This window comes from Neospora caninum, chromosome VIII (genome assembly GCF_000208865.1).
Source record: "Neospora caninum Liverpool complete genome, chromosome VIII".
Taxonomy (NCBI): Eukaryota; Apicomplexa; class Conoidasida; order Eucoccidiorida; family Sarcocystidae; genus Neospora; species Neospora caninum.
Window position 1 is genome coordinate 2004591 of NC_018395.1, and position 17081 is coordinate 2021671.

The 17081-nt window shown below is 59.7% G+C and overlaps 2 protein-coding genes across 2 annotated transcripts; one reads left to right on the plus strand and one right to left on the minus strand.

The window, feature by feature from the left end:
- Positions 1–1609: 1609 nt before the first annotated feature.
- On the plus strand, positions 1610–6817 carry NCLIV_032500 (hypothetical protein; the record flags this gene model as incomplete). Its single annotated transcript, XM_003883446.1, has 1 exon — positions 1610–6817. One exon carries the CDS (start codon positions 1610–1612, stop codon positions 6815–6817), a length of 5208 nt encoding a protein of 1735 aa, XP_003883495.1.
- Positions 6818–8361: 1544 nt separating this feature from the next.
- On the minus strand, positions 8362–14530 carry NCLIV_032510 (FAD binding domain containing protein, related; the record flags this gene model as incomplete). Its single annotated transcript, XM_003883447.1, has 9 exons — positions 8362–8612; positions 8905–9429; positions 9701–9833; positions 10444–10644; positions 10995–11291; positions 11613–12673; positions 12963–13406; positions 13839–13985; positions 14260–14530. The coding sequence occupies 9 exons, from the start codon at positions 14528–14530 to the stop codon at positions 8362–8364; spliced, it is 3330 nt and encodes a 1109-aa protein (XP_003883496.1).
- Between the last annotated feature and the right edge of the window lie 2551 nt (positions 14531–17081).

Below are 17081 nucleotides of genomic sequence, written 5' to 3' on the forward strand. Positions count from 1 at the left end.
CACACTTCAGACTGTTTGCGGTTGCAGGCGGATGCTGAGGACACTGGACAAGTAGCCGCTTACTTAGCCTCGCCACAAGAAGGATGTTCGCGAGACTGAGCTGACACCGATGACCCACAAGTACCACCGAATGAAGAAGGACGCGTTCTTTCGAGTTGATTCAGGAAAGAAAGCTTCCTGTGCCTGAAATTCAACTTTTCGCGTCCTGGCACTGCCTGCTTCCAGAGCCGCCACAATGCGCGGGCTTCCGACTTCTCGTCCAAACAGAGAAATGAATCGATTTGCATGGCACCTGGCAGTTCTGTTGATCGACTTTTAGTGACTCACTGCAGAACCTCGAAAGTCCTGCGGTAGTCCGTATCTTCACGACTAAGACGTGAGGAAACAAAGTGACGAGTGCAGTTTTTGTGAGAACCAAAGTTCTTCAGGAGGCCACCGGTTTCTGTTTTTCACTTCAGAATTGTCCGAGCCCCACTTTACCGCCAACATGCAGCCAGTATTCCCTGGGTTTCCTTGTGGTTCGGCTGAGCCTTGTGCTGTCTGCTTTGCACAAATACTGGCCACAGAACGCCTATACATCCCCTTCTGCGGTTTGCTGCTCGCTAACGACTGCCCCGTCCACAAGACCGGCCGAGTTGGTCACCGAATTTGCTCAGATGCACACCCAAGAACCGTTTGAACTCCTCGGGCACTTATTAGGTAGATGTGAAGTCGTTTCCGCTGAAGAGGACGCCTTCATTCTATCGCCTTCTCATCTGAAACTACATCGAATGGAGACGGACACACGCTCGGTCTGTGAGGTGGAGAACCGCTCGATGTTAATCTCCCGTTGGTCTGACGTCGCCGCAAATGCCGGGATTCGCCTCTTGACTTGCCGAGTCTTTGTTTTCTCTTCTGCCAAACAAGGTTAAGTGCGCGCACCTTATCAGAAGTTTCCTTATCGTTCTCCTGTCCTTTTCCCATCTCCGCAAACCAGGGGCATCATCCAGTGAAGCATTCTTAACCCGACTCACTGTGAGCCGTCTCCTGCTGTGTCCAGCTGTCTCCGCTGAGCCTTTTCGCAACTCCTTTTCCTACCTTTGGGGCAAAGATGTACCAACCCAATTTCCTCAGAGGAAATGCGCTGTGACGCTTTTTTCTCCGGAAAAGTCTCTCTTTTTAAAAGGGTTTTCTTCAATTCGCAGAGGCACCGGGACTTTGCGTCGGGACTTTTGCGTCGGGACCGCGTCTGTGTGTGTCTCTCTCGCGTTTGTCAACTCTCGCGCAGCCGGGTTCTTTCACGCGTCCATTGCATAAAACAGCGAAGCGTCCACTCTCTTGTTAACATGCCAGGCTCAACGTCCGTCAGCATCTTTCATTACCCCTCTGCGTAGGGGCAGCGGTTTGATGGACTCGATCTGACTCTCCGGAGGGAATCTTTTTTTCAGAACCCTCGGCTCTCGCGGTTCCCCGACGCCGAGACACAACGTGACGGCAACTTTGCGTGCGGTAGCCCGTAGGAATGCGTCCCGAATTTTCCTGCCGAACCCTCTTCTTTTCTTTCAGGCCGCATTGGGGAGGGGGGGCAAAATGATGGAGATAGAAGCGTAGGACTTTCTTGTTCGGAGAAATGAGGCCGCAGGCGCTCCACAGAGCCTCTCGCAGTGCTGGACGCCTCTGGTCTCTGTTCTGCTCACGCCAGGGGCGCGCTTTTCAGACTGCCCAAAAACGAGGAAGACGTCAGGTAGGAGAAAGGGGAGCGCGAGACTCGTGGAAGCACCAGTCTCCGTCTGAGAAGCTGGCGGCGCCTGACTCGTTTCCCCACTTTTTGCCCGTTGAACAGGACGAAGATGAAGCCGGCTTCTCCTCGAGTTTGGACTCACCCGCCTTCTCCTCTCGCACCTGGCTTGGGGGGGCTCAGGCGAAATCCGTCAGAGTTATTCCGTCTCTAGCTTCTGACTCGCCGCGCTCTGCCTCCTTCACGCCTGCCTCGCCACGCTTGCGGCGACACGAAGGCCAACGTCATCTGGATCCTCTTCCAACCCGCCTTTCCGCTCCGCCCTCGTCCGAGTCCCCTCCGCCGTCGGCAGCTTGTGTCCCGTCCTCCAAAGCGAAGCAGCAGTGGAGATCCTCCTCGAGTGCTCCGCCGCACTCGCCTGGCTCTCCGCTGCGACCTTTCGCCTTCAGCGGAGACCCGCCGGCGGACTGGACAGCCCCGCAGGGGACAGCGAAGCCCCAAACGCGGGAACGGACCGCCTACACGGAGGGATCTGGCCGCGCTCAGGACGCTTCCTCCGCGGACAGAGAGGACAGAGCTGGAGAGCGTGCGCCGGGGAAGCCGCTTTCCGAGTTGGCGGGGCCCCGGCGATGGACAGAACCTGCTGCGCGCGACGGGCTGCCGCTGTATGCTCAGGAGTACGCCCAAAGTTTGGCGGTGACTCCGTTAACGAGCCAAGAGGAAGCAGCTGTTCACAAAGTTTGGAGGGAGTTGCTTGAGAAGAAAGCGCTGTGTGCCCACCTGCAGAAAACGTGGGGCCTTCCCCTGTTTTTCCTCCGCCACCCTGGTCTCCAGCGAGCGTCCCTTTCCTACCTGAAGACAGAAATCGAGCGTCTCGCGACAAGAAGGGAGCCGCCACTGCAAACGCAAAAGGGACTCCCCATGCCGCGAGCGCTGCAGCACAAGAACGCGACTGCGGGGCTCGGAGCTGTCGAGGATGTACCGAGCGGCGAAACGGCTCGGCCGGAACTGCGAAGGCAGCGGTCTTTCTGTCTCGACCGCGCGGCCGACAGCTCCTTGTCAGAGGACGGTGGCGGGGAGTGGGAAAGCTGGCCGCGCCGTTCGACCGACGAAACGCGCACAGCGGCAGCGGCAGAGCTCGGTGGAAATCCCGAACTTCAGACACACAACCTTCGGGAGGAGCAGCTGCTCTTTCTTCTTCAAGAGCTCAGGGGTGTTGCGTCTGGGAGCGTCCCGACCCTCGACGGCACCGGCGTGGAGACAGCTGGCTGTCGAGACAGTTTCCTGGGTGTACGTGCTCCTGAGTGTGGGGACGTGCGCAAGGACGACGGCCAGATCTCTTGCAGAACGCGTCCGTCACAGCTCTCGAAGCCTCGCCCGTGCAGCGCAGGTATGGGTGCCACGCGAAGACCGTCGGAATCGTTGCCAGCCAAGGAAAGCAGAGTGGAGGGGTGGTGCGCTCCAGATAACAGGAGCTTTCTACGGAACCCGGGCGTGTGCGGCGAAACGTACAAATTGCTCCGCGATCTGAGCCAAGGGCGCGGGCCGGGTCTTCGGGCCGAGAGAAACGATGGAGATTCGACGACTGGAACGACTGGAGCCGAAGCGTCTCCGCCTCTCCTTTCGCCCACAGAGGCCGGAAGGTACGCGCCCGTGTTGGCTCTGGCGCGTCGGTTTCTTGCGGACGAGCATGCAGACCAGTTGCTCCTTTTCAAGAATCTTCGACGCCTGGCGGATCTCCGAGGCCCCGCAGCGTTTTATCCCTCGGCCCGACAGATGTCTCGCCAGCTGTACGCACACGTCGGGCCGCCAAACAGCGGGAAGACTGCAAGCGCAGTGAAAGCTCTCCTGAGCGCGTCCACAGGGTGCTACCTCGCCCCGCTGCGACTCCTGGCGTGGGAAGTGTATGTACAGCTGAAGAAGGAAGGGAAACGGGTCTCCTTGGTCACCGGCCAGGAGCGCCAGATCTGCCCGGACTGGACCCATCTGTGTTGCACCGTCGAAACGGCGCCTCTGGATCGGCGCTTTGCGTGCGCAGTCCTCGACGAGGCGCAGCTGGTCGCCAGCGCCCAACGGGGCGACGCGTGGACGAACGCGATTCTCGGTTTGCAGGCAGAAGAGCTCCACGTTTGCTGCGAAGAACGCGCGACGCCTCTGCTCGAGAAACTGGCCAAGGCGTGCGGAGACAGTTTCGCCGTCCACGTCTACCGGCGCCTGTCTCCGATTCGAGTGGACGACGGACCCGTCGAGACGCTGGAGGACTTCCGCACGGGTGACTGTTTGCTGTGCTTCACCCGGCTAGACGTTCTGCGACTGAAACGTAAGCTCGAACGCCTCGGCTTCCAGGTGTGCGCGGTGTACGGTCACCTGCCGCCGGCGATTAAGCAGCGCCAGGCTCGCAAGTTCAACGCAGCAGTCGCAAAGGCCATGGCGGCCGAGAAGCGTGAATCCGATGCTTCGAACGGACTTGACCGGGTCGACGGACTTGACCGGGTCGACGGACTTGACCGGGTCGACGGACTTGAGCCAGAGACCCACACGACTGGTCCGCAGGAGAAGAGGACAGCGTTTGCTTCAAAACGAGCGCCCCGCGCACCAGCCCCAGACGCGCTGCTCGCCAGTAGCCCGTCCAGGCTCCCCGCTGAACCTGTCAAAACCGCCGACCCCCCGGAGACGGCGCGTTCTGTGCGCATCCTGCGCGACCTTTCCTCAGCCCCCTTTGCGGCTTCGTCTCGGGCTGCGCTGTCGGACGCTCCTGCCTCTCGAAAAACCGTTTTAATTTCCACAGACGCCGTGGGAATGGGGCTGAACCTGGAAATCCGGCGAGTGGTGTTTTGGCGGCTGCACAAATTCTCGGGGACCGCCAAGAGACCCCTCACCGTCGCGGAGCTTCGTCAGTTGGGCGGGCGAGCGGGGCGGCGAGGAAGGCTGTTCGGCGAGGAAGGCGGGCGCGTGACGTGCATTGCGGGCGAGGATTTCCGCAGACTGAAGGAAGCTTTCGACGGCTCCTCCCCTTTGGCGCCTCTGACGAAGGCTGCGCTCCTGCCCTCGCTAGCGCAGCTCCTGGCCTTCTGCGATGAACTTCGACGCGGGGGCGTTTTCGGGGAAAGCCGGCCAACGGACATGGCGAGTGGCGTGTCTTCGACGCACGTCGGCAAGTTCTACTCGGAGGCCTTGCAGCTGTTTTGCGACCTAGCCTCGATCGACGCCCACTTTTTCGTTCCGAGACACAAACTGAATCGCATGCTGACGGTCTTGCACGCGTTGTCCGACCTGCCGCTGTCTCGGCAGCAGCTGTTCACCTTTGCGCTCGCTCCCCTCCCTCTCACAGTCCCCGTGGCCTTTTTGAAGGAACCGAGTGCGACGAAAAACAACTCCAAGACGCCAGAAGGCAACGGACCTGCGCCGCCCGGACCTCCGGACGTACAGTGCGCCGAGGAAGGTCAGACAGACCTGACTCTGTTGAGAGAGCAGGGGAGCGAGTGCGACGCGAATGAAGACGAGTGGCAATCGGCGGAAGCGGAACACGGCTTCTTTCTGACCAGGCAAAGCGAACAGGGGACGGCTCTCGCGTGGGGGTTCGGCGCGGGGCTGTCTCCCCTCGTCCTCAGCGCGCTCAGGACTTTTGCAGCGCTCCTCACGACGTGTGGGGTTGCGCCCTTGCCGCCCGATCTCCGCTTCAGTTCTCCAGGCGAGCAGCCGGAGCGCAGCGCGGGCCCGAGCGAAGGACCGACCAGAGAGGGCTGGGAAACCGGCGGAGCGCTCGGATCGCCAGCCCCCGCCGGGGCCCACAGACACCCCCGCGATTCCAGTGAAGGCGAAACGGAGGAGGCAGCGTCGGTTTCGCCTCTCGCAGGTTGCTCAGGGACGACTTGTCCACCGTGTGCGTCGTCGAGCGAAGACGCCGAGGACGAGGCCATCCGGAGTTTGGAGGAGCACCTGAGCCGGCTGGAACAAATTTACCAGATACTCGATCTCTATCGGTGGCTGTCGCTCAAGTATCCCCACGTGTTCGTTGACGCGTCCCTTGCAGGTGAGTCTCAGCGATGCGTGGCAGCTTCTATAGAAGCTCTTCTTTCGACTGGCGCGCCTTCGCCTTTTTCTGCAGCGTTTCAGAGCCTCACTGACTCTTCGTCTCCTCGTGCTTCGGCAATCTCCCCTCGGCACGGCCGCACGGCTGACGGCGGCGAAGGAGGTCGAGAAGCGGGCGAGCCTCCGTTCCGGCACACGAGGACGGAGGCGCCTCTCACTCCCATCGCAGCTGCGCAAGTCGACGCTATGTGGGGCCTTGCAAGATGTCCAGAGCCCTGGGGATTTGCGGACGCCGGCGTCGGACGGGGCGCGGCGAGCATAGAGATGGGGCCAGCATCCCGCGAGGGGAAGGGAGAGGCCTTCAGTGCGTTTCTTACAGCCCTCGCGGACGGGAGACAATTCTTTGACGGGGCTTGCAACCCAGATAAAGCTTTTCAGACCGCAGTCCAGAAAGTCCTCGGGCACGGTCCGGGACCGGGGCTGGGGGAGGCGCACGCTGTCCGGTGTATGTACAGTCCGAATTCGGGAGATCGAGAAGGCGAACCGAAACGCAGGCAGTGGCAAAGCGGAGTCGGGAGGCCGTTTGTTCTCGATCTGAGGGCTACGGACGCGTCTCCACCGAAATCCACAGTGGAAACACTCGTGGAGACGGACGCCCCCCCGCAGCGTAGGAGCGCGAGAGAAAGTCAGAGAGAAGAGAATCGTGGGGGGGAGAGCGATCGGGAAGACGAGCGAAGCGGGGAGCACTGGCTGGGCGGAGAAACCAGGCGCTTCGATGGCAGAACTGGCGGCACGGTGGAGACCGACGAGGAGACGGGCGCTTTGCCGGAGAGAGTAAGAGATTCGGAAGAACGTGGAGAAGCCATGGAAAGAGAAGAGCCGTCTAGGGTGGCTCGGCTGTTAGCAGAGATCGCATCGCTGACACGTGCAAATGGCCGGGAAGCCGAACGGGCCCTCGAAGACGTCATCCGCCGCTTGAAACACGTCCCAGCCGTGGAGAGGAGGCAGCCTGATGTGCCAAAGAAGAACGAAGAGAGTGAAGCGTCGAACCCCGTGGGCAGAACATAACGGGCACGAACCCGATACGCGCAAGCCACCAAGCTCCTCGGTGTTGTGGACAGCGACGGATATGAGGGGTGAAACTCGATAAAGCGTGTACATGTGCCTTCTTCCAGAACGCTTTCCACAGATTTCGCAGCCAGCGCCGCACGCCGTGTGTCTACCTCAAGACGCCGTCGAGTCGAGCGCGCGCCGGCAGAAAGAAACAAGCGGCGACGACAGAGGGTGGACGCGACAGAAAAGAACGGGGATGCTCAGCGGCGGGACATGACTCTAAAGAATGGATGGAAGAGCGCGAAACAGGAGCCCGACGCCAACTCCCTTCGCAAGGACAAAGGGGGCTTCTGGCCGTCTGTTCAGTGACGGAGTTTGAACCTTTTCGTTCAAGACGGCCGGTGTCCTGCACTGTACATACACGTCGTGGGCCGTCGACTGCTAGAAGTTTTTTTTGTGTCGTGCTTGAGTTCCTGTCCCCTTCGGATTTCCTTGTCACCAGCGACCGCCGAGTGACAGCGCGAAGTGTGCTGTCGGTTGGGCGGGGCGAACGGCCGCGGCGTTGAGTAAACGTTTCGATAATCAAATTGAGTTAGTAACAGGTACAGGCTCTCGAGCGTGAGAGTGTGTACCCGCGTGCGCAAACCAACCTCCGCTTGAGGAGCCTGCCGGTGGAGAGGCGCTTTGAAAACGAGAAAAAACGAGAAAAAGGGCCGCGTGTGCGTGCCGACGAGGGCAGACACGGAACGCTGCTCAGCCCGGGGGCCTCCGAAATGCCTTGTGCGTCGAAAACTCGGAAGTACGCGGCGAGGCGTGAGTCTCCACCGTGGTTTACCGGCAGCAGAAAGTAGGTAAAAATGCGTGTTTGCATTTATACATGCAGGCGTTTGGTCGGCATGTGACTCTGCGTCTCCCGCGACTAACCTGACGGCGTCAACGCCCCCTTTCCGTCTCCCAACTTTCGCATACATCCCTCGCTATAGGTTCATTCACGGACACTCGTGCCGCGAAGCGCGTCCCTTGACAGAGCCCCGCGGGCGGTTGCGTACTTGTGTCTCTTTGCGCTTTTCCCAGCGCCTCGCCAAAGAGACTTTTGCGTCGAGTGACGTTGGGAATCGTGGAGAAGCACGAACATTTCACAGTGTCAGCGGGTTGTTGCGACTTCCAAAGCGTCTCTGGCGCCGAACCCTGGTGAGCGGCCGGACGCGTCCCCCACGCAGAAAAAGCCCCAGGCGAGAGACAAAACAGACAGCTGTGATGACAAAGGCGCGAAGGGACACAGAAACGGCGCAGCCCCCCCCCCTCGTTTCTTAGCGTGTATTCAACTTCGAAAGACGATCGCCTATCCCCTTCCCCGAGTCAGCGCGTCCTCGCGTTTCACTGATCTGCGCGTGCTTGTTTACGCATGCTTATTTCCGTATATGCGGGGGATGTATCCTGTGGCAGAAGCGGGGCGTCGCACAGATCGGACCGGATCGGTCTTGGTCGACGAGGCTGGCGAGATGAAGTCGCGGAGGCTTCCAGGAAGCCGTGTCGGAATCACAGGCGGCGAGTCCTCCCTACGCGAGGCTCTGGAGGATAGTCTTCACGACGTTCTCCACGGTCTCTCGCGCGGCCGTTTCTGGTGAATCCGAGATTCTGCCCTGGCTCTGCGGCGTCTCCAACGGTTCCACCGGTCGCTGTTTCGACTGGAGATTTCGGATATCCAGGATGTGGCCATCAGGCCGCAGAACGAGAAGAAGGTTTTCCACGGGCACGTCCGGGGCGCTGCCTTCGATACCCGCGTCTCGAAGGCGCTCCAGGAACTTCTCTGAACAGCAGGAAACACCGAAAACCTTTCAGAGACATGAGCGACAGACGGTGGCGGTACACCCGGCCCGTGTGCATGCGTCCTCGAGTTTGCATCCCTCGCGGCGCAAAGGCGAGCGAAACCTGGAAAGGAACCGGAGCCAGGCTGCTAAAGATCTGTGCGGAACTCGACCTCTGCGTGGTATAGTCCTGGCTGTGGGCGTATAGACTCATGCATGCAGAATAACGGCACTTCTCTGCACTTTACAAGCGCGTCGCCCTCGCGTTGTGTCTTTGACTGCCCGTTCGCGTACCTCGTGTTGAGTCGGAGCTCCACATCCACCTCACCGCCCCCGTCTCTTGTGCATCTGCGAGGCTGCAGGTTTTTTCCGGCGCGCTCCGGTTCGCCCCCCCTTCGCTCTCTTCTCGCCCGTCTGCAGGAGACCGCGCGGCGGGCGAGAGGCGCCCAAGGCGGCTCAGCCTGGCCCCGTCCAAGACGAGAGGGCGACGGTCAATGGCGAGCGACTCCGCGGTTTGAACGAGCAAATGACGATCCCCGACCGCTTCCCAGCAGACGCAGAACGCCTCAGAGAAGTCTTTTGTCGCGTGGCTCGCGAGACGCCGGGCGCCTCCAGATACACGAGACAGAAAAGAAGAGGCAGTCGACGACGCAGAGGAGGAAGAAGAGGAAGGAGACAACTGGGGTGGTTGGACGCCGAGGCGGTGAGCACGGAGAGCAGCGCCGAGAGCGGGTACATGGCGTGAAGAGAACACCAGGAAGACGTATGCACAGGGCGGGTCGTGGAGGAGAGGGAGGTCGACAGTCGAGACGCGGGTTACTGTATAGAGAGCAGAAGAGACGCGGCGAGAGAAACAGCGCAGAGCACAAGGAATTGGACGCGACTGCGAAACGGCGGCGTGTGGAGGACCCTTCTGCCTTTCCCCCGTCTCGTTCCAATCCCGGTCTGCGGCGTTCTGAGATTCCACGACGGCACACGAAAGGCAGTGGGGAGGAAAGGCCCGCAGTTCGCGCTAAAGCGACAGCCGGCAGACGCCCCCACCCGCCTCTCTGTCCGAAGCTTTCGGCGACCGCGCGCGTGCGGTGCCCACCTGTTCTCGCGTGCGGCGCTTCGAGTTCCTGCACTGAAGGTACGCCGTCAGGCGCGGCGGCGTAGAGCCACGCGTGAGGAACGCGGCATCCGCGCCAGTGCGTCGGCCGATACGCCATGGGGGACTCAGAGACCTGAGCGCCAGCGTGAGAGTGAGAGACAAAAGAACGGCATCGTTTTGAGTCCTTCGTCTCTTCTTCGACAAACTCGAGCAAGCAGCCAAGCCGTCAGACGGCGTGCGGCAGGTGTGCATCTTCTCCAAACTGCCCAGAGGCGCGCCCGTGACCAGGGAGCATTGCGATAAACAGGCCGACACCTGTAAGGGCTCGTATGCGGATGTTCCAGAAGCCAGCTAATCAAGGACCGAAGGCGCACTCTCGGTAGTCTCCCTCTCCACTGACTCTCTCGTGTTTTTTGTGGACTGGGAAGTATGCAGTTTGAAGTGCGACTTTCATCGGATTCACATCTGCTGCAGCTCCAGGGAAGAGGATTTATACTCCGTGCCTGCTCGCGCTTAACACAGGCCGTTCGAGCAAGGCACACACTGGACATTTTGCGCGTGCACACGCATGCCGTGTCTGCAACAAGGACCAAGACGACTGAAGCGAGACAGATGGAGCACCTTGTCGACGGAGACAAAGGGGCGAGAGCGGAGGGAGCGGCACACAAGATACGAAGCTTCCTGCCAGAGTCAGAGGACTCCACAGAGCCCCGGACCTAACCCAGCGCGTTTTTTCACCTCACCATGATCGCAGGCCCCGACGCGTGAGTTTCACGATCGTCGCTGTCGGACGGTCGATACAGCTGGGAGGCGGTGTACGCGTAGGCGAGATCTGCGCCAGGGTAGTGAAGACTCAAGTTGCGGCTTTCGTCGCGCAGAATCGCCTTCACTGCTTCGACGCGCTCGTCCCAGATTTGCGGCAGCCACCGCTGGCAGAGCATCATCTGCGACAGGCGCATGCACGAAATGACGATTTGTGCAGAGATGCGAGAAATTCACGGAGCACGTTTCGCGGGCAGTCTCGCACAGCATATCTCCGGGAGAATCCGAAACTGTCCTCGCGGAGCTTGGTCCACCTGAACTGGTGTGCAGAGCGATTCAAGGTCAGCGAAACACACCGCGCTTGCGTGCCTCCACATAGACACGCAGATACATAGGCGTACGCATACACACCAGACACCTAGGTGTACATCTACACTCACATATATATAAACATATATATATATATATATATATATATGTACGGATGCCCGCAAAGGCTCGTGGTCTCGAGATTTACCCCAGGGTGTCTCACCCGTTGTCTTCCCGTTTGAAGAGCAAGCTGAAGAAGCCGCTTGGCAGCAACGGCAGGCACGTGCGAAACGGGGTCGGGGCCGAGGAGCGTAGACCGAAGAGACGGTTCCGCAGAAGATTCCCCTACCCGAGGCGGCACAGAACTCGGAGGTCGAGCCTTCGCAAGCAGCCGCGTGACGGCCTTGGCAGCCTCATCGAGGCCCGACGAGAGGGCCTGGCCTGTCGCCCAGTCGAGACCGAGCTCGGAGGGGGCGTTCAAGCCTCGCGAAAAGTTGTCGACGGCGACGCGGCACGTGTACTGAGGCGCAGAGGCAGCGCACAACGAGCAAACGGAAACGCGCGAAACCGTGAACGCGTGAACCCAACAGAACGTGTCCTGCACTCTGTAGCCACTGCGCAGATATTCCGGGACTTAAATAGGCACACATCCTCCCAGATATGGAGAGGGCTCCTCTCTGTGCTAGGCAAAATGCGAACTGCAAGTCCCTTGGTCCGACATTGAACGTTGCCCAACCAGATCAGACAAACAGAGCTCTCGGAGTGCTGTGCGCCCCGAGATTCGCGAACCTCGGCGCCGGTTTTCCCCCCTGTCCTTGCCTCTCACGCTTGTGCGCCTCACCTTGGCAACCAGCCGCCTCTCTGCGTCATAACTATGCAGCAGTCTTCTGGCGGATTCCTCATCCGCTTCCGCCTTGTGGCGGGTGGGCGGTCGCCCGTTCGCGTCGTTCTGTCGAGTCCCTTTTGTCCCCGTTTCTCTGTGCGGTCCTCCGTTCTCTTCTGGCCTTTCCAGCGGAAAGAAAGCGGCGTTTTTTCGAGCGTACAGCTGGCCGAGTCTCCAGGCGAGGCCGAGGACATCCCCCATCCCCAGGTTCATGCCTAGGCCGCCGGCAGGAGGGAGTTGGTGCGCTGCATCTCCCGCCAGGAGAACGCGGCAAAGAGGCGTCTTGTTCCCCTTCTCTTTCCCCTCGCGCTCCAGCGTCTGATCCGCCGAGACGTCGCCACACTCCTGGCTTGGGCTTTCACGGCGCGGACGCAGCTCGCCGCCGCGCGCTGGAGAGGCCGTGTGCGCCGTGTTCGCCTCGACCTTTCGCAGTGTCTCGGCGGCGTCGGAGAAAGGGAAAGCTCCACAGAACGCATTCGCGACTTTCGCGGCCATCGTCCAGCCCCGGGTCTCCACAATCCGCACATCGCGGAGCCGAAGGCCAGCCAGCCGGTGGACGATTTCCTCGCACACCGAAACGGGGAAGTCTTCCCGCGCGCGCTCGTGAGGCGCAAAGAAGGGAATGTGGGCGACGAACTCCCCGCGATCAAGACTGTGGAGAACGACAACGCCGATCACGTCTGCATTCATGACGTAGTACAGCATCGAAGGAGGAGGCGTAGGCGACGAACTCACTGCGGGGGGAGGCCGCGGCGAGGCAGCAGAATCTTGACTCCTCAGGACTTCGTTGCTCCGAATGAGAGCCGCAAGGTGTCGGGAGACAAAGGTAATGTTCACGAGACGCTGGAGACAGTCAACGCCTTCACGGTGGTAGCCGGGAAGCTGTGCAGCGACAGTCGAGTTCGCGCCGTCACAGGCCACCAGGAAGGCGCTGTCGATGAGGATTTCCTGAGGGCCCTCCGCCCCGGCAACCGCTCCACTCAACACTTTTGACCTCACGAAGCTGTCAGGTCGTGGATCTGCACACACACGTTCCACACACAGACAGACGGGGAGAGAGGAGACGCAGGTTCCTCGCGCGAAAGACGTGGCGTATGACCTGCGGAAAACCGAATCTCATCAACCCAGTCTCATCGGCCGCCGACACACACCTGGCATGCCTCCGTCTCTTAGCGCAAGGCGAAGCGCCTCGAAGAAACGTTCAATGTGGACGGCGCCAGGAACCGGTTCTTCGACGTCTCGACGAGAGCACAGAGACGGCTCTCTGGAAGGCTGCGAGGCGCCGCGAAGCGCCAACCGACCCCGTACCTGGGAGAGACGCCTGGGGCGCCGTTGAAGGACTCGAGAGACTCTCGCGTTCAACAGTTGTGGCCGACAACCACCTTGTTCGGAACAGGATCTCGGGGGCGCCGGCTGAGGCGAAAGGCGGCTGCGCAGCTGAAGGGGGAGAAGGAAGGAATTCGGGATCCGACGCAGACGGAGACTGTGCTGCGGAGGGAGTCTCCGTCTCGCCAGACGCGGTTTCCGCGAGCAGGCGGCGAGTGGACACAGACGTGAGCGCGAGTGACGGCGCCGGCAACTCTGCCCAGCTGCCTGGCCCTTTTTCTTGAGCGTGAGAAATCGCCTTGTCGGAGAGGAGACGCGCGTAGAGGAGCGGGAGGAGAATGTGTTGTGGCAGGTGCATTACGCGGCAAGGACTCTCGCCTTCAAAGTATCGCGTTCTGCCGTCCGGGAGAGTAAACGTGTAGGCGTCTGAGCAAGGCCACAGCAGGTGAGAAGCGGAGAGACCGAAGAGCATCGCGTGACGTTCGCGACGCGTTCTCGCAAGTCGTTTCGCGACGCCTGGGCAACGACAGCGAATCTGGAGTCACGGAAAAGCTCGGCACACTTCCCGGGCGGGGCCTCACGCACGTGCACGCGCTGGTCTAAATTCGAGCCCGTCGTTTGTCTCTTCCAAACGGGGGGAAGGGGAGAGGTTTCGGGGATCGGGGAGCGGACACGTGATACGGCTGCCCGACCGCGCTCTCGACTGCTTCAGTTGACAGCGGAGCGGCAACGCTCCCGCAGGCCAGCAGGCAGTGGCGCGGCACGGAAGCTTCGCAGGTTGCAGACAAGAAAGTGGAGAAAGTGAAGGCGGGGCCCCTCTTTACCTCCAGAACAGAGAACCGAGACGCAACGCCTTACTGCTGAAGTGGTCTCTTGCTGCGATATTGGGATGGGGGTGCGTGCGCGCGGCGACGAGGTGGGTGCAGTACGAGAAGTGTTTCCAGAGATCCAGAGAGGGAACCTCGTTCTCCAAGACCTCGTCCAAGTGGCCAAACATTCTCCAGACTGTGCACAACAAAGGGAAGACGCGCCTCCAGTCGAAAAACTCGGTCCACCGATACGCATCTGCACGACGGTCCCTCGTAGCACGCCAGGACTTTGGCCGTTTGCAGATGTCATGTCGCAGGCCTCGTTTCCTGCTGGCAGCTGCAGTCGCGGAGGCGCGTTTCAAGAGAAAACCGTTCGAAGCCGTCAGACGCTGTCCCGAGTCCGACTTTCTTCGCTCGGAACAGACGCGCTTGCTCTTCCTCATTCCAGACCCCACCCCTGCGTTGCGTACCTTCCATGGATCGGCTGCTGCAGTAGTGAGCTTTGGGTTGACAGCGCGCCTCTTCATCGCGTTCTACCAACAAGAAAGGAACTCGCATGCGTCGAAGAAGCAACGCCAGCGACAGACCGATCGGCCCCGCACCGACGATGAGGACCGGCACGTACAAGTGCCGCCCGTCTGAGCTCGGAACACCCCGCTCAGCCGACCCAGCGGATCCACGCGGAAAGGCGACTGCAGAATCTCCTGAGCTTTTTTGCTGCAGGGGAGCGGTGGCGAACATCCTCGCTGCAGGTTCTTGCGCCGACAAATCCGGCCTGCGAAACAGACGCTTTGCTGCGGAGCCCCAGCGAGACGGTCCACATGACCCGAGCAGCCACGGAGGCTCGGGCCCTCTTGGCCGGTAGATAGCCTTGGGAGGTGGAGCTCGGCTGACAGGAGAACGAGGAAAGAGCAGGCACGACTGAATGGTTGGCGCACGATGCCGCCGCTCATGTGTTTCGACCTTTCCGGGCGCTGTGGGCGGCGTTTCTACGGTCTTCACGGGGCCAGGACGGAGGACACACCGTTGCGGCCGCGCAGTTCGAGCCTGAAACACTGCCGACACACGAGCTGTGGCGCCGTGGCGCCTGCCAATAAAAAGCGTTGCCATTCTAGAAGTCCGGGGAAAACGAGACGACAGCCTGTGTAAAAAATGACACGGCGTACCAGCCGCAGGAGAGAGCTAAGGGGGGGGCAAAAACGCGTGACCGCTGAGCAATTCCCCCCTTTCGGCTTTCCATCTCGAGCGCAGGAAGCTGCCGCAGTATGGACATGAAAAGCAAAGGCAAGTTCCAAACGGGTTCGAGACCCGCAGGCAAAGGCATGTTCCAAACGGGTTCGAGACCCGCAGGCAAAGGCATGTTCCAAACGGGTTCGAGACCCGCACAGGAGTCCAGGTCTGCTCTCCTGTCGGCTCCTTACAGATTTTCGTACAGTTCCAGGATGCAGAGCAGGGACACGGGCGTTCTTGCAGACGGATGTAGCGTCCGCTTCTTTTATTCACGTTCCACACATGATCGCCTGCGGAGCCGGAAAAGCATCGAAGTCTCCGCGGACCTCGAAGCCCCGACAAACTCGAGGTACAGACGACAGTGTTCGGTGTGGCGAAAAGCGGTAGGACTCTGCAGTTGTGACGAGTAAAGTCTCCAAGATTTCTACACAGGTGTAAAGTTTATACGTGCTCAACAGCGGGAAAACGGAGGGGATGAACCCACACATATACACACCAGGAAGACTTCGGACCCCTGCTGGTCGAGCGACTGATGTCCTGATCACTCAGTTCTTCCCTGCGAAACGCCTCCCTGTCGCTTTCAGACACACATCCACCTGGGAAGCGTGGAGAAGTGTGCCGCGGATGTGGAAGGTTGTATTTATTGGTGATTTAAAAAACACTGGATTCGACTGCTTCCCTCCGACCCATTTGCCTGCCACTCAACACTCGTGGTTGCATGTCGCCGCGAGAACGCCTTTTCCCGGTACGCACAGAGGGATTTCTGACGGGCACGGCATCGATACTCAAGAGGCGCGAAGTACCACTCACAGGAAGAGAAATGACATGGTTTCACCTCATTTGCTTTCAAGAACCTTCGGATCCTTGGCTTTTGCCTCGTCGGTGGGTTTCCCATTTCCTGGGTGAAGACCAAATCGGCGCAAGCTAGTACACGGCTCGGCCACCCCGCGACTAGCAAGTCGAAAATGACCAGGTTCCTGCTGGCTGCGGTGTAGTGGATTTTCCTTCGATACCAAAAAGGCCCTCTTCTCTCACTAGATCTAAGCTCGTGTGCCAGGGATATCTTGATTTTCGTTATTTTTGGGTTGCTTCCTCTGCTTGTAAGGAATCAAACACTAACTGAAGCGAGTGAACGCCGACATAATTGAGTGCCTACCTTCCCTGAGAAAAAGGTAACCCGGTAGGCCCCGGGCAGTGTCTGTGTTTTGTCATGGCCAGCGTCATGCGCTTGCTCTTTGGAAGACTACCGCTTCATTCGTACGAGTTTGTCCCAGGCGCTTGAGCACATTTAAGCACACACGAGTAGGGATACACGTGTGTGTGCGTGAAGAGGTGTGGTTTACCTGCACACGGCAAAGACCACCCTCCCGCGGCCTCAACGGGTTGTCCGAATAAAAGAACACGATTCAACCCAGACACGAGAGAGAACCACAGGTGAGCGCCCGCCACTGCTTGACTGAGTCTGGAGAAAAGGTTGGCACGACACCGGAAGTTTTCCCGAAGAACCACATTTTCTTGCCGCTTTCTTCTCCTTAAGAGTTTTCGGAGATCCGTACATTGCCGATATCCGTCCAAGTGTTGCCCCGGCACAACGGGGGGCGGGAGGAACAAGACAGGAGGGACCCGCGGAACAACCACCGCGAATTCCGTTCAGGAATCACTGTTTCCAATTTAGGACATTGCTTGCCAACAAAAAAGGCAACAGTCCGTCTGGTAAATTGTCTGTTCGAAAAAACGGTCTCCGTTCCAAGGCGAAGTATCGTCATTTTTGTCATGAGCATGTTGTCGTGGCTGCGTACAAATCACAACCAGAGAGTCGGATAGTTGCATGATTTCGGCGGTTGTGGTTCTTGTCTTCACCTCAGCCAGGGACTTTTTCCCTCTGGTAGGTCGCTTTTCTGCGCGTCTGTTTTGACGTGCTCCACGTTGCTGGCTTCTGTCCATTGGGGGAGTTTCGTGGTGCAACGCACAGCACAGGAAGAGTGCACACACCGACATAAAACGGCGGCTGCCGAGGAATCTCTTCCGCAAGCTTACGTGTTTCCTTTGCACAGCCCTATCC